This window comes from Scardinius erythrophthalmus (genome assembly GCF_964197995.2).
Source record: "Scardinius erythrophthalmus genome assembly, chromosome: 13".
Taxonomy (NCBI): domain Eukaryota; kingdom Metazoa; phylum Chordata; class Actinopteri; order Cypriniformes; family Leuciscidae; genus Scardinius; species Scardinius erythrophthalmus.
Genome location: NC_138233.1, coordinates 27032150 through 27056217, shown reverse-complemented (window position 1 = coordinate 27056217; position 24068 = coordinate 27032150). Strand labels below are relative to the sequence as shown.

At 39.5% G+C, this 24068-nt stretch overlaps 1 protein-coding gene across 2 annotated transcripts; it reads right to left on the bottom strand.

Annotated features, from left to right (window-relative positions):
* Window positions 1-905: 905 nt before the first annotated feature.
* Window positions 906-22558, bottom strand: ctbp1l (C-terminal binding protein 1-like). Of its 2 annotated transcripts, none has more exons than XM_081382621.1 (11): window positions 22320-22558; window positions 21256-21313; window positions 20862-21025; window positions 11609-11763; window positions 11390-11534; window positions 11090-11296; window positions 8154-8368; window positions 6116-6246; window positions 5828-5955; window positions 4786-4906; window positions 906-4691 (listed from the first exon to the last, which is right to left on the bottom strand). In XM_081382621.1, the coding sequence occupies exons 3-11, from the start codon at window positions 20917-20919 to the stop codon at window positions 4502-4504; spliced, it is 1350 nt and encodes a 449-aa protein (XP_081238747.1). In that variant the 5' UTR covers window positions 20920-21025; window positions 21256-21313; window positions 22320-22558; the 3' UTR covers window positions 906-4501. The 2 variants fall into 2 exon arrangements, with proteins under 2 accessions (XP_081238747.1, XP_081238748.1); XM_081382622.1 differs by having other exon boundaries at window positions 22311-22543.
* Between the last annotated feature and the right edge of the window lie 1510 nt (window positions 22559-24068).

The following is a 24068-nucleotide window of genomic DNA, read 5'->3' as shown; positions in this document are numbered from 1 at the left end:
AAACCACTAACACCTGAACAGCAAGTCTGGAAAACTTGTGTTATGAGCACTTGGCTTAACTCACACCAACATTGAAACTAAACTTGGCAACAGAAATTACATTGTTAGAGTTTAAATGAAATCAAAACTGAGCCCCTTTCCTTAATTCATGTTCCTGGTCTTCTTGTGCATGATTCATTTACCAATGCATATTACTCAACTGACAAAAAACATTTGTAGCCTGTAATCAAAAATAGCATTGAAATAATAATTTTCCTCTAAAAGAACTTTCCTGTTTCACTGAAGTTACTTACTATGTACAGGTTTAGACAGTTTCAGCAAACTCATTAAAATCTGTGCTTATGTCTGATACCTTATGTCGGATACCTTTATGTCTGTATTTTCCGTTAAACAGTTTTTTGCTGGAAGTGTTTTACTTAAAACACCCCCGTTCCAAAGATTGCGGTTGATTTGATTTCTTCATGATTTTGAAAGACATTGCTCACCAAGGCTGCATTTATTTGGTTACAAATTCAGTAAAACATTAATAGTGTGAAATATTGCAAAATAATAAAAAAAAATTAATAGTTTACTCCAGTAATGGTAAATCTGAATTTTCAGCATCATTACTCCAGTCTTCAGTGTCACATGATCCTTCAGAAATCATTCTAATGTGCAGATTTTCTGCTCAAGAAACATCAATGTTGAAAATAGCTGTGCCGCTTCATATTTCTGTGGAAACAGAGTTCAAAAGCATTTATTTGAGAAGCAGATGTTTTGTAACATTATAAATGCCTTTACTCTCACTTCTTGCTAAATAAAAATAAAGATTTCTGTAGTGCATGAAAACCGGCTGCGAATGATGTTACACTTTGAAGTTCAGCTTTTCAATTCATGTCAGAAAAAGAGCGAGCGACCAAGGGTTTAATCTTTAGGATTTTATTAAAATACCTTGTGGAATTTACCATCAGAGGTTACCATCACAAACATGATTGTTTTCTAATAAAAAAAAAAGTAAACAAAAACAAAAGTAAAGCTTAAGAGCCTAGTTACAGGATTTTTTTTTTTGTGTTGTTTTTACTTTTTTGCAGTCTGGTGATGGGGGGAGGAGGGGGGGGGTCAATTCACAACAAAAAGAAGGTAAGAGAAAGGAATAAAAAGTTCACATGTTGTAAAAATACATTTCCCAACTTCAACGTTACACGCAGTTCTATTAAAACATTCATTCTTCTGTTGTTAGGTGTCAGTGCGACAAATACGCAAAAAGAAAGGAGGAGAAAAGAGCGATAGAAAGGAAAAGTATCGGAGAAAGACACTCACTGTTGAAAGATGGACTGTGTAAGAGAGCTCTGGAGATCTTCGTTCGGCTCGAGGAAGAGTGTAACTGGCGGCTGTAGGATATGTGTGTATTGTAACCCTGAGAGAGAAACTGACTTCTCCAAGTCCATATCTGTCCTCTCCAACCTCCCTTCATGGACTAGGTGTAACCACATCGGCGGCTCCTGAAAGGGTCTTTCATAGTGCCCGAGCATTTCACACCTCACGTGAAAGCCATTCGTGCTCTCTAGAAATATGCACCAAGCACACAGAGCAACATATGGCTAAATAAATCAGCTTCCTCTCTCTCGCACGCGTGTTTGCAGGGGGAAGAGGAGAGGTCGGGGGTTTGTAGAGGAAAAAGCCCACCACAATCTACAACATTAAGGCAGCGCGGGGACCACGTGATGACGGGGGCCTTCAGACGAGAAACGGGATTCCTGGATGCGGAGAGTGAAAGCAAAGCATCGAACGAGACTCGTCTTGAAATGTTTCAATACAACATGTTGAACACTGAATGACACAAACTAGATCAAAATGTCTCATTTCTTGGTTTTAACACACAGCACGCATCTCGTATCGGAGATGATGCCGACGGCAAAGAAACACCACGGTAATGCTAGAAGAAACTCGAAAACTTCAAAAACCTTGTAGTACAGAGAAATTTTACAGAGCAGCTATAAAGTGTTGACGAGAAAGGGCATCACTTCATTCTATGAAAAGCTGCACGTCAATCAAAATTCAACATCAAAACGTGGCCAATGGGGAAGCGAGGGGGAGGGGCCTGATAGGTACGACCATCTCATTATCATGCATTAATCCATGAGGATTGGCAATTGAGGACGACGGCCACCTGGGGACACTTACCACAACATCACCTATCTAGAACAAACTGTTTGTAGGCAGAAAAACATCCCCAATCACACTACTGCCATTTCCAAGTAAGTTTAGGACCCCTCTTCTCAGTTTATTAACATACATGTCGACAAAGACGTGAAACTGTGCTCCTTTATACAGAAAATGACAAAAATCACAGATTTTTCAAGAACTTTCTAAAGCTAAAGCCTGAGATTCAAACTACATCTAATGAAACAATATAATAGACATCCTATGCTTGAAGGAATAAAAAAAAAAAGCTTTATTTTTGTCATTTGCAAATTAACTGATGTACTGGATAAGCAGTCGCACACGGTCACACACATGCAGACTCATTCACACCCCCTCACAAATAGGAACCTATGATCTAAAAAAGCTGTACAAAGCGAGAAAGATTTGAGCATACATTCAATATCTGTTACTGAGGTACTAGAAAGGCCTTTCTCTTCAGACGGAACGCTATCCCGAGACACTCTCCTACCTTCTTTGGAAAGCAACCAGCGTTTCAGTGACCTAGCTTTTACATTCTTTCCACCTTATCTTCTGTGCTCTAAATGGTGAAAACGCAGAGAAAACAAAGGCTGATTTCGTAGAAGACGCCCATGCAAATGTCAAGCTCAGGGTATGACCTGCTTTAACAGTGTGGCAACAGAGCTGCCACATCACCCATCCTGGGTATCTGGAAGTGTGTAGATGAGTGACAGATTGAGCAGCCCACAACAGGTCTGAACCTTCACGAGAAGGCTCGCTGTGCAACCATCGGCTGAGCCCAAACCTGAGGGGGAAAGCAAGTCAGCGCCACCTGCTGGCCATCAACGTTACTGCAGCCTCCAGAGCACAGAAGCCCCAGCTCGCCTAAACCAGGACTTCCTCCCAAAAAGGTGGATGAAGTTCGGTTTGTTTTATCAGGCCTGTATGAAAACGTATTACAAAGTGTATTAAGAGTTTAAGTGCCTTGTGGAAAGGAGGAAGGGCAGGCGAATGCGCTACACAGTGATTTCATGGGAATCGATGGAGGGGGCGAGAGGACGAGAGCGGAGATATGAAGGGTGGAACGGTGTGCCTCGCCACGTCAAAAAGAGAAGGCCTAATCGGAAAAGGAGGCACAAGGAGGAAGTACAGCAAGAGATAATCCAGGACAGAGAGAAGATATGGAAAACAAGGCAAATATTCTTCAAATGGCTAAGAATAAAAAAGGTGCCAATATTATCAGCTTAGCAATGGTGGATCTCAGTATGAGTCAAGGGGAGGTCAATGTTGTACGCACATTGTAAAAAGGGCATCTGTTTTTTGTTTTTGGAGGGGGAGTTGAGATGTGTCGGATATGTTTTGTTAAAACCAGCTATTTTACAGTTTGTCAAATGAATATGGCTTTGTTTGAAACTTTCGTTTATGAAGATGGCAGCCTTACGAGCAATATCCCATCATCTAGCTGTTCACAAAGCAGCACAAGGGGCGACACAAAATAAAATTAAGTCAGCCATCACAAGACGATGGAATCTCACATATGCAATTTCAATGACACTGTTATGCAGACCTCAGGCATTACGGATGCTGAAAATCTTGTGACTTAAAGTGGAGCACATGACCAAACCCCCAACAGCTCTGGGGGTAAATCTCTCGTTTTCTGAAAGACAGAGAGAGAGAGAGGGAGAGACGATGGACAATTCTAGAAGATGCCTTCCACATGAAGAGAGAGTTAGAGGAACGCGAAACATCTGAGCTCTTCCCATGGACCGAGTTACTCTTAGCCACGGGCGATCACCATTAGCCTTGATCTCTGTTATTGAACACCGGCTGTGAAATAAACACTGATGGCTGCTGAATTTAATCAAATATGTTAGCCAGCTGTTACTTTGTTTTGATGATCAAGACGGGACAGGTTGAGAAGGTTTTACAAATTTATGCTAGGAGGAGAATGGGCAGGGGACGAAGGAAAGAAAACAAGGTCCATGCGTTTATTTCCACGCTGTTAAAACAGATTAGAAAAGAACAAAATGTAAGAAACACTACTCGGAAACAAACTCCAACTAGTCCAGAGTAGATACAATGCAAAGGAATTGGGATTTCGTAGCTTACAAATAGTGTGTATCAACCCAATTATTGAATCCTTGAGAGAAGTTATTGCTTTCTGCCAGAGTGATCAACAGAGGATACAGCGAGTGGAAATGAGGGGTACGTTTTGGGGTAGAGGGTTTCACTCCTGGGTTTGTATATGTGTTCTGTTGGACTGGGGTGACCCAAGGTCACATTGAAAGCAAGGGGTGTCGGTCCCCCTGGGTGAGGTGAAAGGGCATCAATCAGGGCAAAGATGGAATGTGCTGGGATGCTATTGGTCGGAAGGGATGTCTCTGTCCGCCTCTGCCTTGGAGGGTTGTCCAGGCGATGGGGTATGAGGCGGGTGTGAGACCGGGGCAATGGCGTGGGCCAGGGGCAGAGATCCAGCCACAATTCCCTCCACTCCTGCCCCGGCTCCAGGCAGCCCGCCCGCTGCTACACCAATCAGCCCTGCAGGGAACCTGCGACAGAGAGACGGTCAGTTTTTACTCTCTCAAACAACATGCTGACATACTGTAGGGCATCTAATAGCAGTCGGGACAGAGGTGTCGTCACCTATAGGCTGCAGCTCCGTTGAGTTCAGAGTGCACGGTGGTGGCCTCCATAGACGGCCACTGAGAGGCTGCCATCAAATACTCCTTATTCACACAGTTCTTCAGACTGTCCGGGATACGACCTGCACGGACACAAGAGAGCAAGGACCATGAATGAAAGCCTCGCATCAAAGACACAGGCTGTGTCATTCATAATCAGTCATTTATACAGCGTCAACACAAGAAAGGCTGATAAACTCTCAGGGCTTTATATGTGGTTTTATTGGGAGAAAATTGGGAGTTAATTTAACCTCCATTTCCACAATGATTTCTTAAATTACTCCACAGACGTATGATATTGTGAAAAGGTGGTGACACCAAAAACACCAGCATAATAAAAACGGTTATGAAAATCTCTACAGAAAGAGCAAGGCCATTTTAACTAACTTGTTAGAGAGCAAAATGGAAACAACACCACAGACACCAGACTACGACAAGCCTACAAAGTGCTTTTTAAGCTCCCCTAACCAACACCACACCCATCTGTAAAATAGTTTTAACTGTTAACAGTTTAAACTGCCGATTTTACTCGATCATTTCTACAGAGGAAAAATTGCAGACGCTGAAACTCCATACTGAAATAATAATAATAATAATAATAATAATAATAATAATAAATATTTACATAACTACATTGTCAACAGTTTGGCCGTGAATTTGTTTGATGATCTGTTAACATTTTTCTTGAGTTACCAAACTTTTCAAATTTCAGTTGCTTAATTAACGCTGGCCTTGTCGCTGTGCAAAACGATTAAGCACTGTGTCGTGTGCTTAAGTGACAGTCTTAATCTGAACATCCTCACAAAAACCTGCTGCATCTTAATTATAACAGCACATGTAAGGATACTTAAATGTTTTGTATTACTCGTTTATTCTATGATAAGTGTTGCAAAGCATGTCAAACACGCATAGAATAAAATAAGTGAATCCTCCTGCAAAGCATTTAATTGAGCAGATATCCCCAGCAGGCACAGGCTGTTAATGAACACCTGGAGTTTTCTGACCTGTGATGGCTCTGCGCACCTCCCGCGCCGCCTCCTCTCTGGCCTCAATGGAGGCCTGTTCACTGTACCAGGATGTGTGTGGGGTACAGATAAGATTTGGGGCGTCCTTCAGTGGGCCCTGAGAGAAACTGATCAAGAAAATGGGGTAAGTGTCAGGTTAAGAAAAAGAAAAAACTTGTGTGTATGTGTGGGGTGCGGGTGGGTATCACAGGCCAATCGTTGAATATGGATTATAAAGTTATTGGATTATAAAATAATGAAAGCAAAAAGGAAACCGGTTTCTCTCACCTGAAGGGCTCTGTCTCATGGACGTCCAGCGCTGCTCCCCGTATTCTGCCCTCTTTCAGAGCCTGGGCCAACGCTTTCTCATCCACCAGACCACCACGCGCACTGTTCACTAAGAAGGCGCCCTGGCGCATCTACAAAAAAAACAATGATATATAATCATTATATAATCACATAATCAATATAAGGAAGCCAATTTACCAGTGTCAGTAAACCGGCAAAATACCGGATGTGGTGCATTCCATGGACGAGGAGCCATGAACAGCATTATTAGACCGTTTTCAACTGCTGCATGATATATTAAAACCCATTTAAAAACCAGACTATAGCATAGTGCTATTGTGAATTCACAATGGCTGAAATTCAATTAAATAAACATATGCCCTGTGGGTTTAATATATGAAGAGTTCAGATGCAAAAGCCTCTAAGTGCCATCTGAAATTTTCTTCTAGAATGATCATTTTTATAAAGCTTGTATATTTAAGTTCAGTAATTTCACTTAAATGACAATTCATAGGTAATTTTCATTGCCGTTTAAGTGAAATTACTGAACAAGCTTGATAAAAATGATCATTCTAGAAGAAAATTTCAGACGGCACTTAGAGGCTTTTGCATCTGAACTCTTCATAAATTCGTTTTATTTACACAAGTGTAGGTTTGTTTGATTTATATTATATACTTAAACAGTGCTGTTCTATAAAACCCATATGATTACTTGCTTTAGATACATATTTTATCTGAACCAAATATTATTGCCTCATTGTTACGTGTATTTTAAGTCATTTTAAAGGCTATTGTATGCTTAGGTCTTTTTATTACCACACTTTTTTTTTACACGATTACCAAAATAATCGTTAGTGACTGACAGCCCTCCCAACTTCCCAAACAGAGGTAACTTTCAGGGTATGCAAGTAGACATAGCAACTATGAGCCAAGCATCAGTTTGCATGACAGTTTTTGCACAATATTATATAGTTTCATTGATTTTATTTTTATTATAAAGCAGTATTATAACCACACAATGTTTATCTTAATTTACTCTATTTCCACGGATAATCATTCAAAATTATTTTTGCAACATAGCGCTTTCTATATTATGTATTTCTATAATAAAAATACATGATAGATCTCACCTTACAACAAATTAAGCAAAATGACTAGTAAAAACTAACAAAAATAACATCCATATCTCTGCAAGTAGAGACTGCAATTTATGTATTTAGCATCAAGAAATAATACAATTCTTGTTGAAATAAACTGATTAAAAACATAACATTAAAAAAAGGATTGCACATCCACCCAGCAGGTGGTGATATGCACAAAGAATATAAAATTGACATTAAAAAACAGTAGTAGTATGTTGCACTTCAACTTAGTGTCCATTTCCATGTGAACTCCTGTATTTGGAGTCACTGTTGAGAATGTCTCTATGTGTATATCATGATGGGTCTTTGGAACCGATAACCTCGAGTAAGAAAGGTTTGGGTTAATCAACCAAGACTTCAGGGTTTATGTGACAGTAAGTTAACCCTGCTGTCTGCAATATTCCCCAAGAGTATGACATTTTGCACTCAAAATATGTGTTCACTTAATAGCAGCAACTGCAGCTTAGTAATGACTTGTGATTGAATCACTTTCAGTATTTTGCTCCTTTTAGGTTCCTTAAGACAGAGATAACAATGTTTGTGTCTGCCACAGATGTGTTGGAAGAGTAAAACCTTCTCCCATTTATCTTGGGAATAATTGTGTAATACACACGGCATCGGCAGTTTACTTCTGAAAATCAGGCCAGACTGCCTTCATACCAACTGTGAGCCGTACTGGAGTTCACATGAACAAGATGAATAATCCAGTCCTTCATTTTCCAGAATGGGGTGCGGTCCCATCGCATAAACCCAAGTTCAGAAAACAGCTTTCACAGAAAGCAAATGAATCAAACTCTGATGTCAAACAGACCCAGGTTCATACCGAAAGCAGTCAGAGAACCATATGGCTTCAACAGTGCTGTTAAATGAGTGTTGCTAGAGAGCTGCATTTGTACCTGTTTGATGGTGAAGTCATTGATGAGGTGGTGGTTGTGTTCATTTAAGCTGCAGTGTAGCGAGACGCAGTCCGAGTGGATGAGCAGGTCCTGTAGTGTCGCCATGCGCTGGAGCCCTAGTGATCGCTCCACCCCATCCGGCAGGTACGGGTCATAGAAAATCACCCCAAACCCGAACGCCTTTGCCCTCAGAGCAACTGCCTGGCCCACACGTCCTAAAAACAGCCATCATAAGAAACCGGTTTATTCTTAGCTCAGTTTTTGACCACATTACTAATCTCAAATCAGTTAAAACCAGAGATTAGATTGAGGTTCATAAAATGACTCACTGATTTTCCTTTTAAGGCAAGACACCCCAAGTGAAGAAAAACTAATATAATCACCAAACTTCCCCAGTTGACTGTTTACATTAAGAATTACATTTTGTTTTATACAACAAGTTTTATGAAATGTTATGTTTAAATATGCAAATTAGGGCTGCACAATGTATAGAAATGATCTAAATATCACAAAAATGCATGTCGCAATGGCTTCCGATAACTAATCTTTTAATACCTCAAAAGATTACTAAAAGTCCAAGTTTTAGGTCGCTTTTAAAGTGACAGCAGCCTTATAAACCTGCTTCTGTCTGAGTGCTTAATGTTAATCAAACTACAATAGACAGAGAAAATCACTTACTGCTCTTGACAGAATAACTTTTGTAGCTATAATAAGAGTATTTAATTCATACAGTGAAGGTTAAGCACTGTTTATTTTTCACATTTGATTATTTAATTTCTGTTGCTAAATAAACCTAATGTAGTTAGGTTTACACTGATGTTAAAATGAAACATACTTTATGTAATGCTACAGTAAAACACTGCTGTTCGCTTTCAGAAGTTGTAGGGATGCTTTCGTTTCACAAAAGGAATGTGAAACATGTATGTTGGTTATACCATTTTCAGGTTTTTTAGATATTCAAATAGAGCTGTCAACGCTAACGCATGCAATTAATTCAATCCTTGATGTGTTAAAATAATTTAACGCAAATAAATGACTTAAGCATGTGAAATTGCATCATTAACAATTTGTCACGCATTAACATGATCTCAGAAGTCGTGAGTTTATCACACTGAGCTTCTACAATGGCACAAGCACTTGTAACACTGGTAGGTGTAAATTTCTATCCTAACCTATCAATCAGATTTTGCTTCTCTGCTTGTGATTAGTGTTGTCATGACTCATGATACAAAAAATATACTTTGATACCCAACTAAAATACCTTCAATGCCAATACTGAATCAATACCACAGCAAACAACTAAAACAGAAAAAGTAATTGAATAATATGACAGAAATTCATTGATTTATAAAAAATAAAAATTGACTTGACCAGTGCGTTCCTGCCCTGCATCTTTGACCATTCCCTCCCTTTTATTTAAAAAATTATTACATTCCACACAGTGTGAATGTCCTTACAGCAATGTTTGCAAAAATCACTATCAATCATGTTAACATTTGCCATTTAAAATTTGCTGAACAGGTTAAAAGTGTGTGATATGACCAAAATCTTTTATTATGACATATTTGAATTTTTTTTTATTTCACAATATAGTTATTTCACTTTTATTTTATCTTTAAAAAAAGAAAAAAAAAAGAAAAAAAAGAAGCAAATTACAACAATATGACAAATACCATATAAGAAAGATATAAATGAAATAACCTTTTTATTTTTCAGGTAGGCTACATTAGGTCTACTTAACAGCAGTCAGAAATTAAATCAAATGTAAAAAAAAACCCACAGCATAGTCTTCATTCTATAAACTAACTGCATTCTGACTCTTAACTCTTAATAAATATAGGCTAGTTAGGGTATTCAGTCAAGCAATGGTGGGCCTTCTATTTTCTTTTATTGTTTGATTAACAGACCGCATCAGGTATATTAGGCTGCTGTCTCTTTTGTCACTGTCAAATCAAGTGCAGCGGCTCTTATTAGAAGAGTCATTCTTTAAGTACCGGCACTAAAATGTGGTATCGTACCATTTTTAATAACAGGGTATTGTGTTTAAACTGGACTTGCGGCCAGTTTTCAGTTAATTATTCATTCCAGTGTCTGTTTAGCTTTAAAACGCAAGCTCTGTCATATTCTGTGATTGTTTCTGAAGAGCGAGAGCCCTCCCGCATCGTGCTGTTTAAAACACAGACTAAACAAAACTTCTAAACATCCCACTGCTGGAATGCAAGCTACATTTCTCGGCTGAATAAAGCAAACCAGCAAACCACTAAATCGCTAGTAAAGTTTTGATGGATGCGGCTTGTAATCAAGGTAAAGAGGACTGCGGTGACGTACAGGAGTCGTACAGTAAGTGCCCAAGTCTGTTATATTGATGAGAAAGCAAACAAATGTTTTTATCTGTCATGTGAATGTTGCTGTGTTTAGTAATTCGGAATGGATCCATGTACAATAGGTACAGTATAGAGACAGAGCGCAACGCGTCATAATCTGAAGACCACGCCCACCAAGGGGGAAAACAAACCAACCGTCCCCACTGACTTTGCAGATTTCTGCCTTAGTGCATGAGAAAAATCTCATTTTGAGAAAAGCACCTTTAAAAATATTTATTTTAATGAAAATCTACAGACACACACAAACAAAACAAAAAAACTTAAGGGTATTTTGGACATTTTCTTTCCTCTAGTCTGAAACAACTTGTTATGAAAAGCTAAATAGACCAAAATCTTAAAGTGCATAAAACATTTTTTGACTGTAGAGTCTTGTTTAAATTATCTTTAGTGGATTAATATTTAAATGCATGTTTTATACTTAATATATATAACTACAATATAATTTGTATAATGGAGTATAAACATGCTGTCAGCGGTCACCTTAATAGACCTGATTCATTCATACAGCCTTGGTTTTCCTGCCAGCCCTGATTTAATCATATCAGGACTCACCCAGTCCGATGATGCCCAGCGTTTCCCCTCGAATACGCGCAGCGCCTCCGGCCACCTCCCGGATCTGCTCCACGCTGGAGGCACGGGTGCCCTCACGCAGAGCCTGATGCATCCAGGTGACGCGGCGGTACAGATTCAGAATTAGACACATGGAAGTGTCTGCCGTCTCCTCCACAGACGAGGCTGGCACATTACACACTGCTATACCTGTTTAAGACGGAGAACCAGTTTAAACTGTCAGTCTGACTGAAACACATTCAATCAAACATGATCATTTCACAACATGGGAACAAAACTCACCCAGCTCTGCTGCAGCTTTTATATCAACATTGTCAAATCCACTGCCAATCCTCACAATGACCCGAAGACCTTTAAACTTGTCCAGGTCGTCTCGCGAGAGTGTAATGGTGTGATAGAGCAAAGCGCCAACAGCCTCATTTAGGACCTGCAGCGGAACAAAAACCCATTATATACTGACTGCATAAAAGCCTTGGATATGGGCACAACATGTGACATTACCTTCTCGTGGATCTCCTGTGTGGACTGGGCATCACAGAAGGCCACGGTGGCCACGTCCTTCAGGATGGGCATCTCCACAGTACAGTCCCGCCCATCCAGCAGTGCCACCAGAGGACGAGGGTGCATGGGCCCATTGAGGATGGGTGGTCGAATACCTGCAGGACACCAAAGATCACCTTAATCATTTATTACACGTAATGGAAACACAAATTGTTAATCAAATTACCACAAATCTCATCACAAACACTACATGTCCTTTACATGAACCTACAAGCAAACATTTTTACATAAGTACAGTAAAGCAGCACCTAAACTCAAACAGCCAATGAGAACATGCACCAAAGCTTATGGATACTAGTAGGGATGCTCCGATCGATCAGTATCAGCCGAAATTAGCATTCTATGACTCGATCAGGAGTTACTACAATGGGCCGATCTCACCAACTGATCGCAAATTGATAACGTCAGACTTAAGCGTCGCAGTCATGTCATCAACAGTGTGGAGTTATTACGCGTTCTCAAGAAACAATGAACTTATCTTACAGCCTACAGGGCTTGAACGGTCAAATACACACACGTGACAAAATGCCCATCTTAGCGAGTACACAGTCGTTTATTAGGGGTGTGAATTGTCACCGCTCTCACGATTCGATTCGATTATGACCATCATGTCAACGATTCGATATCATGATGCGTCGCAATATTACTGCACATGGCTGCATGTTCGTCAATGAATACAGCAGTCAGATATGTGAACTCGCTTTTTATTTTATCTGCTCCAAGCACGTACAGTTCCTGAATGTAGTCAAACAAAACTTAAGTCTGAACACGGCAGACAACCAGAGCATTTACAGCTAATAAACACTTGTAAATACTAAAAACACATGAAACTGTCTCATGTACTTAAGTTACAATAACGCACACACACGACACACATGTACACACACACGCTGTAAATGTTAAAATAGTGGGTGCTTTTTTTATTACTTGCTTTTGTGTTTCGCCTAGTGAGACATGCGCATATGCGACGAATGACATCAGATTCGTTAATAGGCTATAATCGATTATGAATCGTATCAATCATTGCAGAATCGTCCACATCGCAACGCATCTTAGAAATTAATTTCCACACCCCTATTGTTTATGTCTTAAGTGAACATAAACAGTGTATTCGGTGTTGAAGTGAAAGCAGTCTAATAAAGATGCTGCCGTCCTTGCCATACATGTTAATCAAACATTCTCTCATTGCTCTCAACTAAATCACTTTAGTGAAGATTATGCACTGTTTTTGTACAGAGCATTTGATTACTATGCAATTTATGTTGTATTCCGATTCAGTACAGCCGCATGCGTTTTAGATTAAAAGAGGGATACATAGACTATATTCCCAAAATGCAGAAAAGCTTGATTTTATAAAGAGAATCCCGTCTACTTAAGTAGGACGTAGGAAGGAAGAAATACTCGGCACTTGCTGAATAATATTCCTGATCAGAATACTCATTTTGTAGTTGCAGCGTTTCTTTTTGTTTTTGTCCTCAGTCACATATTGAACAATGTTTAATTACACCTTATGGGCTGTAATTATGTTCAGTTTGACATTAAGTCTTGTAAGCTCTTTAATAAGCCAGAGTATCCTAATATGGATAATGTATTGCATAAGCCCTGTTTTAAAGGCCTATCAAATTGTTCATTGCAAAATTAATATTTGTTGTGCTTATTTATTTGATTCTCAATTAAAATAATCTATATTACTATAAACATGTGGGTTTTTTTCAACATTATAAAAAAAAACAAAAAAAAAACACTGACACTCAAGAGAGCGCTTAATTATTACTTGTAAAAAGCTTGAATGATAAGGATCGGTATCAGCCATTCATGATGACAAAAAACAAAAATAATAATTCTGTAATCTGTGTTGGCTGCAAAAATCCTGATCGGAGCATCCCTAGATACTAGTCGTGTTATTAAACAACAGCAGCATCTGCCATCGTTTGCAACCAAGATGACATTAACTTCAACGTTCATTACATCAGATTAGCAGATTAACCAGCATTAAATTAATGAATCCTGTAAAAACATCCTTAAATGCATTATGAGAAGCAAACCCAAATATTCTCAAGCCTTTCAAGACTATCAGCATTTCTTTTTACCAAACAGATGACGGATTATTTACGTCAACAAAAACGTCCATATCAAATGACACCAACCTATTACAAAGCCAGAAGAGATTTATCATGTTTTGAATGTTAGTGGTCTGATAAATTCCAGGAAATATTTTATGATTGCTAGTATTATGGGGCAAAACAACAGCTAACAACAACTCCCGGGTCCAACCCAACCCCCCCAACCTGACAAACGAAAGTGTGAGCAGGGGACAGAGGGAGGGAAGGAGATGAGGAAAGGGGGCAGGGAGTCTTCACATGACTCATAATGACCTACATTCAGCAGACTGGAAGCTAAATTATCTTTGTCTCCATACTACTAAACCATCACTAACTACTGCAGGTTTAATACATCAAAAATAGAAATGTCTAAATGTAACAGAGGGGAGGGGAACAGGAAAACAAGCCCCCCACCCCCACCCCAAAGTGCACAGTCAATCCTGCATGGAGCAATAGCCTACATATGCATATCAACATTTTTAGATGTTGCATCATTACTTATTTTAATAGTGATGGTTCACCCAAAACTGAAAATTGTCATTATTTACACACCCTCATGTCGTTCTTAGGTTTCTTTCTTCTCTGTACATAAAAGATAATTTGAAGAATGCTGGTAACAGATTTGGTCACCACTGACTTTCGTTGTATGGACAAAAACAACATTTTTCTAAATGTCTTCTTTTGTGATCCAGAGAAGAATGTCAGTCATACATGTTAGTAATGCAGTAATTAGTGTGAGAATATTTCATAAACGTTTAAAATAGTTTAACTTTTGAGAGCCCTGCATTCTTGTCCACTGCACCCCATCTAGCTGGAGTTTCGCACATCCCTATTTAGAGATAAAAGTGATTTCTTAAAGTGATTGGATTCAACGTAACCGTTACAATCTCAATTGTCTCACTTTAAATTTGTTTTAAAGACAAATTCTTGCAGTGAGTTTTAGTGTGATCATCTAAAGATCTCGGATTTCTGTAAAGGCCATGAAAGTTGTGCAATAACTTTATAGATATTTAGCACATTCATTTTGCTACCTATCTATTAGTTACCCTACTGAAGGTCCGAGCTTCCCTTCCATATTTCATCAAGTGTCTAGTGGTCCATTTTAAATACATATAGATTTGAACATGCCTAGTAAGAACCTGTCACTTACAAATGCACCTCGGCACACACTTTATTTTAGATTGACAACGTAATGGTGAACACAAAGAGGAGGGAGACAGCATCGTTACAGGCAAAATGCCAAATTAAAGATGATTGGTCAGACTAAAGTCATAGACAGCCATCAGCGCTGCATTTACAGCACATGACAGGGACAGACTTAAAGGCAAATATTTTAGTACAGTGTCACAACTGGCTGTAAAAAAATGGGCAGAGATGTAATTTTTGTTCATATTCGAAGACAGCAGCACAGCACTTTTTTTCTTTTTTTAAATTAGCAGGGGTAAAAAGCTGACATATCAGACAATGAGGAACTTCTGCCTGTTACAGCCAAATGCAGAACAACTACAGGAAGGACATTTTTGAGCAAAGGCAAAAACAAATCCAGCCTGGGACGAATTCCTGAAATGTACGGTTCTTGGGACGAGACAGGAAAGGATGCAAGAGGAGAACTTAATTAATCTGCATCATCAGATTCCCATCATGCATCAGGATGTTTTGTGTACCACGATCATTAAACTGCATTACATAACGAACAGTGTTACAAATGTCAAAATTCATTGTGGCTTCACCAAATCTGCCCAATTTTAAGAGAAATTAAGAGACGCAGTTCAGGGAATGCAGCGTAATGCCAGAAGTATCATTAACTAGGTGTGGGATTTCGCCCGTCATATAATTACAATCTCATTATCACACTCGTCTAAGAACAGCTGTGGGGGGAAAAGGGGTGTTAAACCGTTCATCCAAGAACTCACAACCCCCCAAAACCTATTTCTACTGAACGATGCTCGTGTAAATCCGAACAGCCATGTTACATTCTGTGATTTTAAGACCCAACGCCCCCCTTCCATCACTGACAGGTGTTGCTGCACTGGCGGCTGAGATGGGGGTGGGGTAAGACGCCGCCGTGACATTCACCAACACACACTCATGCTATCACACTCCTGTGCACAGCTAATGATTAAGGAGAGCTCCACAACGAGACCTTAAGACAAATATTTGCACTCTTTCCCTCCAAATCAATGCTTTGTGAAAACGCACGCACACACACTGCGTGATGGCAGCACAGAGCGTTCTGGGAGTGGAAGAAACAACATATAAAACAAGAAAGACGCAAAATGGCTGAGCGGCAAAATTCACAGTCCGCGGTGTTCTCGCGAGGAACAATGCAAACACTTATTTCTTTAGGGTCACGGCTCGAGCCCCGGCGAGAGCACAGATGCCGTGTGTTGAGTCCGAGCCAGGCTGCATGAGAAAGAGAGAGGGCCGCAACACAAGCATGGCCATGCAAACAATGCCATTCATTCAGCGCTCATTTCTCTACTTCTCCCCCCTCCCAAACCTTCTCTCGCTCTCCCTCCCTCGCCATTTCACCCCCCACATGGTCCTCACACACACACACACACACACACACACACACACACACACACACACGGGTCTCAAGGAGAGGGGGGGAAGGGTGGGTGGATGATAATACAGCTGCACCACACCCTGCCTCCTGCTTGGCCAACACACACACACACTCTTGCTCAAGCTGCAAGGACATGCACTATAAGCGGCAAAAAGGAAAATTATGCCTGCTGCTGACACCACACCCATGTGAATTACTCGCACTGCATCTTCAAGGCGACTCACACACACACACACACACACACACCATCAAACAGGTACACGTAGTTCCAAACCTTGCATCATGAAATCCACGCGCCTGTCTTCTCTCCCCTCCTCTCCTTCTATCGCTCTCTCTCTCCACCCTTTACAATCAGTGTCAGGCTGTTTTTGCCTGGCAGACACCCATCTCCCATGTCATCCACACTGGCCACTCCCCCACAATGACCGTCCAATCAGAGGCCTGGGCTTCGAGTGCTGGCCAACCAGCACAAACCTCCACTGCACTGACAAGCAGCACTAGAGGCAGTTAGGCAGTTGTTGTTTTTTAAAGAGACAGAGTCTTGTTCTGCTCGCATCTACATGACCTCGCTCTTCCAGAGAAACGCCTCCGGCATCCTCTCCTCCCGCCCCCTGGCTCTCTTTTCTGCTGTCACTTGGATAAATATCACTGCCATCTGCAGCTGTTGCCATAAAACCGGGCTTAAATATCAGGAAAATGATCAGCAGAGATAGGTTTTCAAATAAAATCACACTGCCTGAGCTGATGACAGCAGTTTTCTCATAGGATGTTTTCTGCAAGCAAAACAACTTGCTTTGATAAATAATATGGTTTGACCCGACGCAACTGCTGATGAGCGTGAAGCTGCCAGCTACAATCTCCATGTTAACTGAATAATGGCACAAGACATGCTCCGTATTTGAATCCGCATTTAAAATGTCACAATTAAGCAATAAAATACAAGCGGCTGTGATATAGGCTTAATATAGTCATTGCAAAGGGCACAACGTGAGCCAAGATTGGAAATTGAGAAGCATTTTTTTTTTAAATTCAGAACTAGTTTCATTTTTTATTTTTGTTCGGGAAGGACCTTCGGTCAATGTGGAATTCTTTGAAATTACTAAAGCATTGTTAACAAAAATGTTAAGAGGGATAGTTCACCCAACAATTAAAATTCTGTCATCATTAGTCATGCTGTTCCAAACCTGTAAATCATTTTTGGTGAACTATCCCTTTAAGAAACCAATATCAATAAATGTTTGACGTTTCTTATATTTCAACAGCGCAGCTTAAGGCCTTATTGATTTAAGAAATTGTGACCACAATAAAAACATTAGAGACCATTTAAAAATCTTACCAAGGAAATGCATAAAGTGTCATCCATCTACCAACATTTGCAATGTAATGGAAGCAGCAAAACATATTTTCATCCTTATTATGTCGTACATCCGAGTAAAAGTTTATCGGAAAAAAAATAATAAAAATAAGTAGGCCTTGTACTTTGTTCTATGCATCGGTTATTCACCCTGGATTTTGAGATGTGTTTGTTGCACTCAAAAGTAGAGGCAGATGAACGCGCGCTTGTGAGTTTAAGTGACTAAATGATTGGAGCAGTTTCTCACACGCCACCAGAGAACAGTCTGTCGTTTACACCGGAAGATCCATTTATGACATTGTGATTAAAAACATATGCATGGATGAATCGCTTATGAACCTTAACATGAATTAGAAAATAAATAGAGTGAAATTTCATTTCATGCCGACAAAAAAAAAAAAAAATCATACGGCCTGCAAAAAGATTTCCCCATATTTCAACTATTTAACAGGTAGGGCCTAACCTTCATGACATTTATAAAAAGATTCAAGACTCAAATAACATGTCAAATTGACCCGCGAGGGAAGGATTTGTTACTTTTTTAAAATTCAACCACAAAACTTTGTGTGTATTTGTGGTTCAAGAGCAACAAAAGTCCTGGGGTCTTGGACCCCTTCCGATGAACACTACATTTTTAAATTTCTCAAAAGTATTTTCCGGGTCAAAATGACCCGAGGGAAGGATGAGTGTTGATGTAATTTCAAAAGAAACAGGAAGACAGGGTGGAACTAATCAATGATGAAAATGAACTTCATTATCGATTATTCGCGTCTGCCCACCGGGCACAGAAAACTTCTGCAAGTAGTGTCAAATTACAGCACTGAATAACGTATTTCTATGGACAAAATGCGTTTATTTACGTTTATTTATATCCGTATCTGTAAGTGTTACAAATTCACGCAAGTATTTAAATTTTGCATGAAAGGCTCATCCTGACAGTCTACGCCAAACTTCAAACTTAACTGAACGAGTAAATAACACCACATAACAAACGGGATGCATTCGAGAGGGAGACAATTAATATTCAGCACAAAAATGTTCATTTTGCTGGAATATCTGTTGTTGGACGTTAAATTTAGATTCAAAAGTCAAAAAGGACTTTATGCGAGTGGTAACTGTGAAGGGAAAACAGCGTGTAATTGAATATAAAAGTAAGACGATTCTTACATTTACAGGATAAAGAAAGACAGTAACGGGTTACTGTGTCTAGAGTGAATGTATGTGTGTCATTCCTCTCATCTGTTCACACAGAGTTTGTGTTTTTATTTTATCTTTATTATTATCTTAATTTTTAATGTAGGGATTTAAACGGTCCTTTTTGCTTTATAGCTCTTTTGCATAAAGCATAGATAAATTCACTATATATGTTTTCATATCATTTAGCTGGCACGTTTGTTTGATTGGGCGGGCAGGATGTGGAATAGTGTTTTTTGTCAAAAATAAAAACTAAATTGGGCTTTTTATTCAATTAATCTAAGAAACAATTGGCCACCTAATCGATTATGAAAATCGTTAGTTGTAGCCATGCAGGGCTGGACATAAATCCACTTTAAAATGCAGCGTTCTGTGTAAAATTCAAATGGGTCCGATATGTTCGCTCTGTGCTCTCGTGTCTCTGGAGCGGAGCAGTGTGTGTGTGTGTGTGTGTGTGTGTGTGTGTGTGTGTGTGTGTGTGTGAGTGTGTGTGTGTGTGTCACTAACGCAAAGCCAAACTTAACTCGCCCCAAGGTGAAAAAGACGTACTGTTAAATGTATTAAAAATGCATTATAGTATATTTATATTGTACTAAAACATACTCAAGTACATTTTTAATACTGCGTCTTTTTCACCTGGGAAAGCATTTTTACACGATATCTGAATCGTTCCGTATCCTCTCTATAGTGCATTATGTGCCATTCACCATATAAAAAAACAAAAACAAAAAAAAAAGTAATTGTGTGAACAAGCGACTGATTTTAGCCACAGCTTCAGCATCTATTTATAATGTAGCGGGCGGGGCTTCAGATTCTAGAGAGCATTTGATTCAGAATTCCAAGAAATTTTACATCTTGCAGTTGTGACATCTTTCTCAGAAGCTGAAGTGCAGAGTGATGTCATCAAAATCATTGATCCGTATTGGCGGAAGTGAGAGACTAAGTTGTAAATGCTTGTATCTCTAAATGCGAATGTTGCCATTGTTTTGGAGCACACTATAGCTTATAGATAACAGTAAGGCTAACAAATTCATACTAAAAGCCAAAAAAAAAGTAATTGATTTCATGGGGACTTTAAGAGATGAGTCTACGTTCACCAAATCTAAAGAGAACTAGCTTTCCCTAGATTTTATAAAAATGGCAGAAAATGGACAGGAGTTTCATTCATTTAGTAGTAATGTACTATATAATAAAGAACACACACAGGCACTGTTTTAAATAACAGTGGTTTGAGTGTCTGTGCTGCCCGTGCCGCCCTACACAAACAGGAAGGAGAAAAGATAAGAGAACAGAGCTCAAACTGTCTAACTACTACATCACCGGCCTCACAAACACTCATGAAACAACCATATCGCCCATCCATTTCTCAGTGTTTGTTAGTTCACATACTACACTGACACTCTGCCAGTGCCAGATGATTCACTCAAGGTTTACACAGACACATTCAAATAATACATTAATCTCTTCTCTATAAACATTTGGATAATACATTTAGGTCAATGCATAACAGTCCAATTATTAAAGCAAATGCACTTCTGACCAACCACAGCGTCTAGATTTAAATACAAGGTAAAACACAAAATCACGTTTTGAAGTTCAGCTGAAGACATAAATGCAGTGCTTTTCAGGCCTGTGTATCTGGTGGTGGATGCAAGGATTCACTTAAAGTCAACATGAAATCAAAATGTACCCATTTTCATGGTCTTATTGTGAAGAATTCATCAGTGCACATTATACCAAAGAGATAAAAACACTCTTTCATCAAAACCTAACAACTTGACTTAATTTAACCAACAGGTGTCTGTGAACCGCGTCTCATAACCCAATCAATTCCAGTCCCACCCTAAACGTTGTCCTTGAATATCTGGACGTAAAGTGGGTGCAAACGTCATTTTATGTTGAATTTAATAGATTTGGGTTGTTGGAAGTCAATAGAGTATATATTGTCCATCTAATATGGTTTCATCTTCTCACCTTCACAGATGCGGTCCAGTCTCTGCCGCTTCACTTTGTGCTTGTCCATCAGAGCCATCGACTGGCAGTTCTTCGGTAAGACCAGCTACGGCCACAACACGATGAGGGAGAGAGAGGGCACAGCACAGCGTTCGGTCCAGAAACCACCCAAATCCTAAAAATAGCTGTAAAGATCAAATTCACAGGTTAAGATACAGACCACAAGCACTTTGACTACCTAATCGCACCATGAGGGAAAAAAAAAATGCAAAGATAAACATGTCATGCATTTTATCTGGTGCAGAACACCTTGAGTATTTATTCTGGAAATGTTTCACAGTGAGGCATCTTCAACCACATAAATGACTCGATTCTTATAAATAGTGCTGGGAAAATGTCAAATGAAACTACCCACCTGATGATGCCAAAGCCAATCAACTACTCTGCTGACGTCACGGTCTTGATAATGGCAGCTGAAGGGGAGAACATCAAACAAGCATTAGTTATGAACCAGGACCGAGCGTAGAAAACGGTCCTATTCCCTCATAATTTAAGTTACTCATATATCATTTGAGGCGTTTGAAAGAGGATAAAGGCCCGCATCTCCACTAGTATTAATGCTGTAGTGCCTCAAAGAGGCTACCTTTTTAAACTCGCTACCATTTCAGTGAACCATTTGATACTTAAACTAAATACCCGTAAAACGAACGAATGAGCGCGTTTTCAGAAACACAATTATTTAGCATGTCACGTTGTTTTGAGCGCTCAGTTGATAACTTCGTGATTATTGACTTAAGTCTCATTTCGCTTAGTTATTTCCCTCTCATGAGGCTCAATGAACAAACGTGTGACTGTGTAGAGTAGTTCAGGACAGGAAAAACTACAGAAGAGCACATATTTTGAGTTAATTATCCCTAAATCCTGACAAGCGTCGTGTCGCCGCGTCTCGAGCGCGAGCCTGCAGAACTGCGCGCGGACAGTCGGTGAGCGCCAGACCAACGGCTGCGGTCTCGAACAATCGCGTTTAACGGGCAAAACTTGCGGTTTCGTTGATTTTACCGGGTGCGTTGAAGTTTTGTCGCGTCCCTCGCTCGCTTCAAGTTCTCAAGTTAGCGCTGAGCTAGCTAATTAGCACATGCAGCAAGACACAATGCAAATGACTACACAATTAACCTCCAAATCCAGGAACGTTAGACAAAACACGCAAAGGAAAACTTAAGAGCTTATTTGTGGTTTTTAATCGCTCTTATAGCTATATTAATCTCTGATAGCGTTGTTTCTCTGACTGTGAATGTACACACTGAGAAAGGCGCTTAGACTGGTTGCTAACTGAGCTACCAAACATTAAACACACACACACAGAGTGTGATAGATACAGTCATAATAACACACTGTAGTCTCACGGCACACACAATCGAGAGTCTGAAGTGCGTAATGTGTCAAAGATAGTCCTGAAGCAGGGTAACGCACCCCACTCACCCGAAAAAGCGTCTCTGGAGACTGATGTACGGGTCAGTGTGGTCACGGTAGGTGAATCAACTATTCCCCGCTATCACTCGCCATGAAATCTGCACAGAAAAGGAAGTCGAGGCCGCACAGACAACGTGCTGTGGAAAGAGCGAGTGTTCAGAGCAGAGACATGAGCGATGTACAGTAGAGCGCCTTCTACAGGTCAGTCTGTCATATTGCGGGATCATGCACTCACTTTCTTCTTCTTCATACATCAGATTTATAAGGTAGAACTAGGCCCTACAGAAGCTTGTGTCTGCGACGGAATACAAAAGTTTATATCTCAAAATTATGACTTTTTTTTTTCTTGAAATGTAACAAAACAAAGTCAGAATTGCAAGATATAAACTCAGAATTCTGAGAAAGATGTCACAACTGCAAGATGTAAACTTTCTTGGAATGCTTTCTTGGAATTCTGAATTTTAAATCTCGCAGTTTTGACTCTTTCCTCGCAATTCTGACTTTTTCCTCAGAATTGCGAGATGTAAACTCACAATTGTGAATTTGCTACTTGGAATTCTGAGGAAAAAGTCAGAATTGCGAGGAAAGAGTCAAAACTGCGAGATTTAAAATTCAGAATTCCAAGAAAGTCGTCAAAACTGTGAGATATAAACTTAGAATCCTTTAAAAAAAAAAGTCAGAATTGTCAGAGTCAAAACTGCGAGATGTAAACTCAGAATTTGTAAAGTCAGAATTGTGAGATATAAACTCAGAATTCCGAGAAAGAAGTCAAAACTCAAAATGTAAACTCAGAATTCTTTTTTTTTTTTTTTATTGTGACATGTAAACTCAGAATTCTAAAACTCGGTTCTAATTGTGACCTTCTGTCTCTCGAGTTTATTTCTGTCGGCACTCATATACAGCTGGCTGTAAAATATTTTTTTTAGCAGTTCATACACCATTTATGCTTGTAAATTGTGTAAAACCATGTACATTATTAAACGAAGCATTTCCCCACAATGGTAGCTGTGGGGTAAAATGTTTTATCAGATGTTTAAGGTAAGATGTATCCGTGACTAAGCTAGAGAAATTCTATAACAAAATGTTAAAAGTTACATAAGGACAATCAACAGTCGTATTTCCCATGCTGAGTTATATGAGGCTTATATCATGCAGACAGAAGGAATTTCTCTTGCCACGCAGTAAGATGCTGTGTAAATGTCTAGTTTTATCTTAGAATAAACTGAACCTTTACAGAACAGAATTGCCCAAATTAATTTTAACTTGTAAATGAACTAGCATACCACTCAAACCCTGAATATTTCTGCTCCTGAGTTGACTAACTAGAGCATTGATTGGTTCTGTCTTTTTGACTCAAAGGCCCCCATTTTCCGCTTTTTAATTCAAGATTGGATGGATAAATAGGGATTTCATTTCTTAAACAACCATGTAGGAAGACACACCATGGCCAAGATCTGGACCAAAAATTGATGCACCTCTTGATGGAAATAACATCACAACATTTATTTTCATCAAGATTTTTGGTCCAGATCTTGAATTGACAATGCAAGACTCCAGCGCTCTGTAAAGTCTCCTCCAGCACATCCCAAAGACTTTCATTGAATTTAAGGACTCAGAGGAGACGATTCATGTGTGCAAATGATTCTTCATGATCCTACCAACCATTATTACACAATTTGAGCCTGATGAATCTTGGCATTGCCATCCTGGAATATGTCCATGATGTGTCTTCCTACATGGTTGTTTAAGAAATGAAAA

What these genes read in the sequence shown, in the direction of transcription:
- ctbp1l (XM_081382621.1), bottom strand. Translation starts at nt 20,919, where the DNA reads ATGGCTCTGATGGACAAGCACAAAGTGAAGCGGCAGAGACTGGACCGC. An exon ending in CATGAGACAGAGCCCTTCAG is followed by an intron (nt 5,956 to 6,115) that starts GTGAGAGAAACC and finishes TTTCTTGATCAG; the next exon opens with TTTCTCTCAGGGCCCACTGA. An exon ending in AACGGAGCTGCAGCCTATAG is followed by an intron (nt 4,692 to 4,785) that starts GTGACGACACCT and finishes TCTCTGTCGCAG; the next exon opens with GTTCCCTGCAGGGCTGATTG.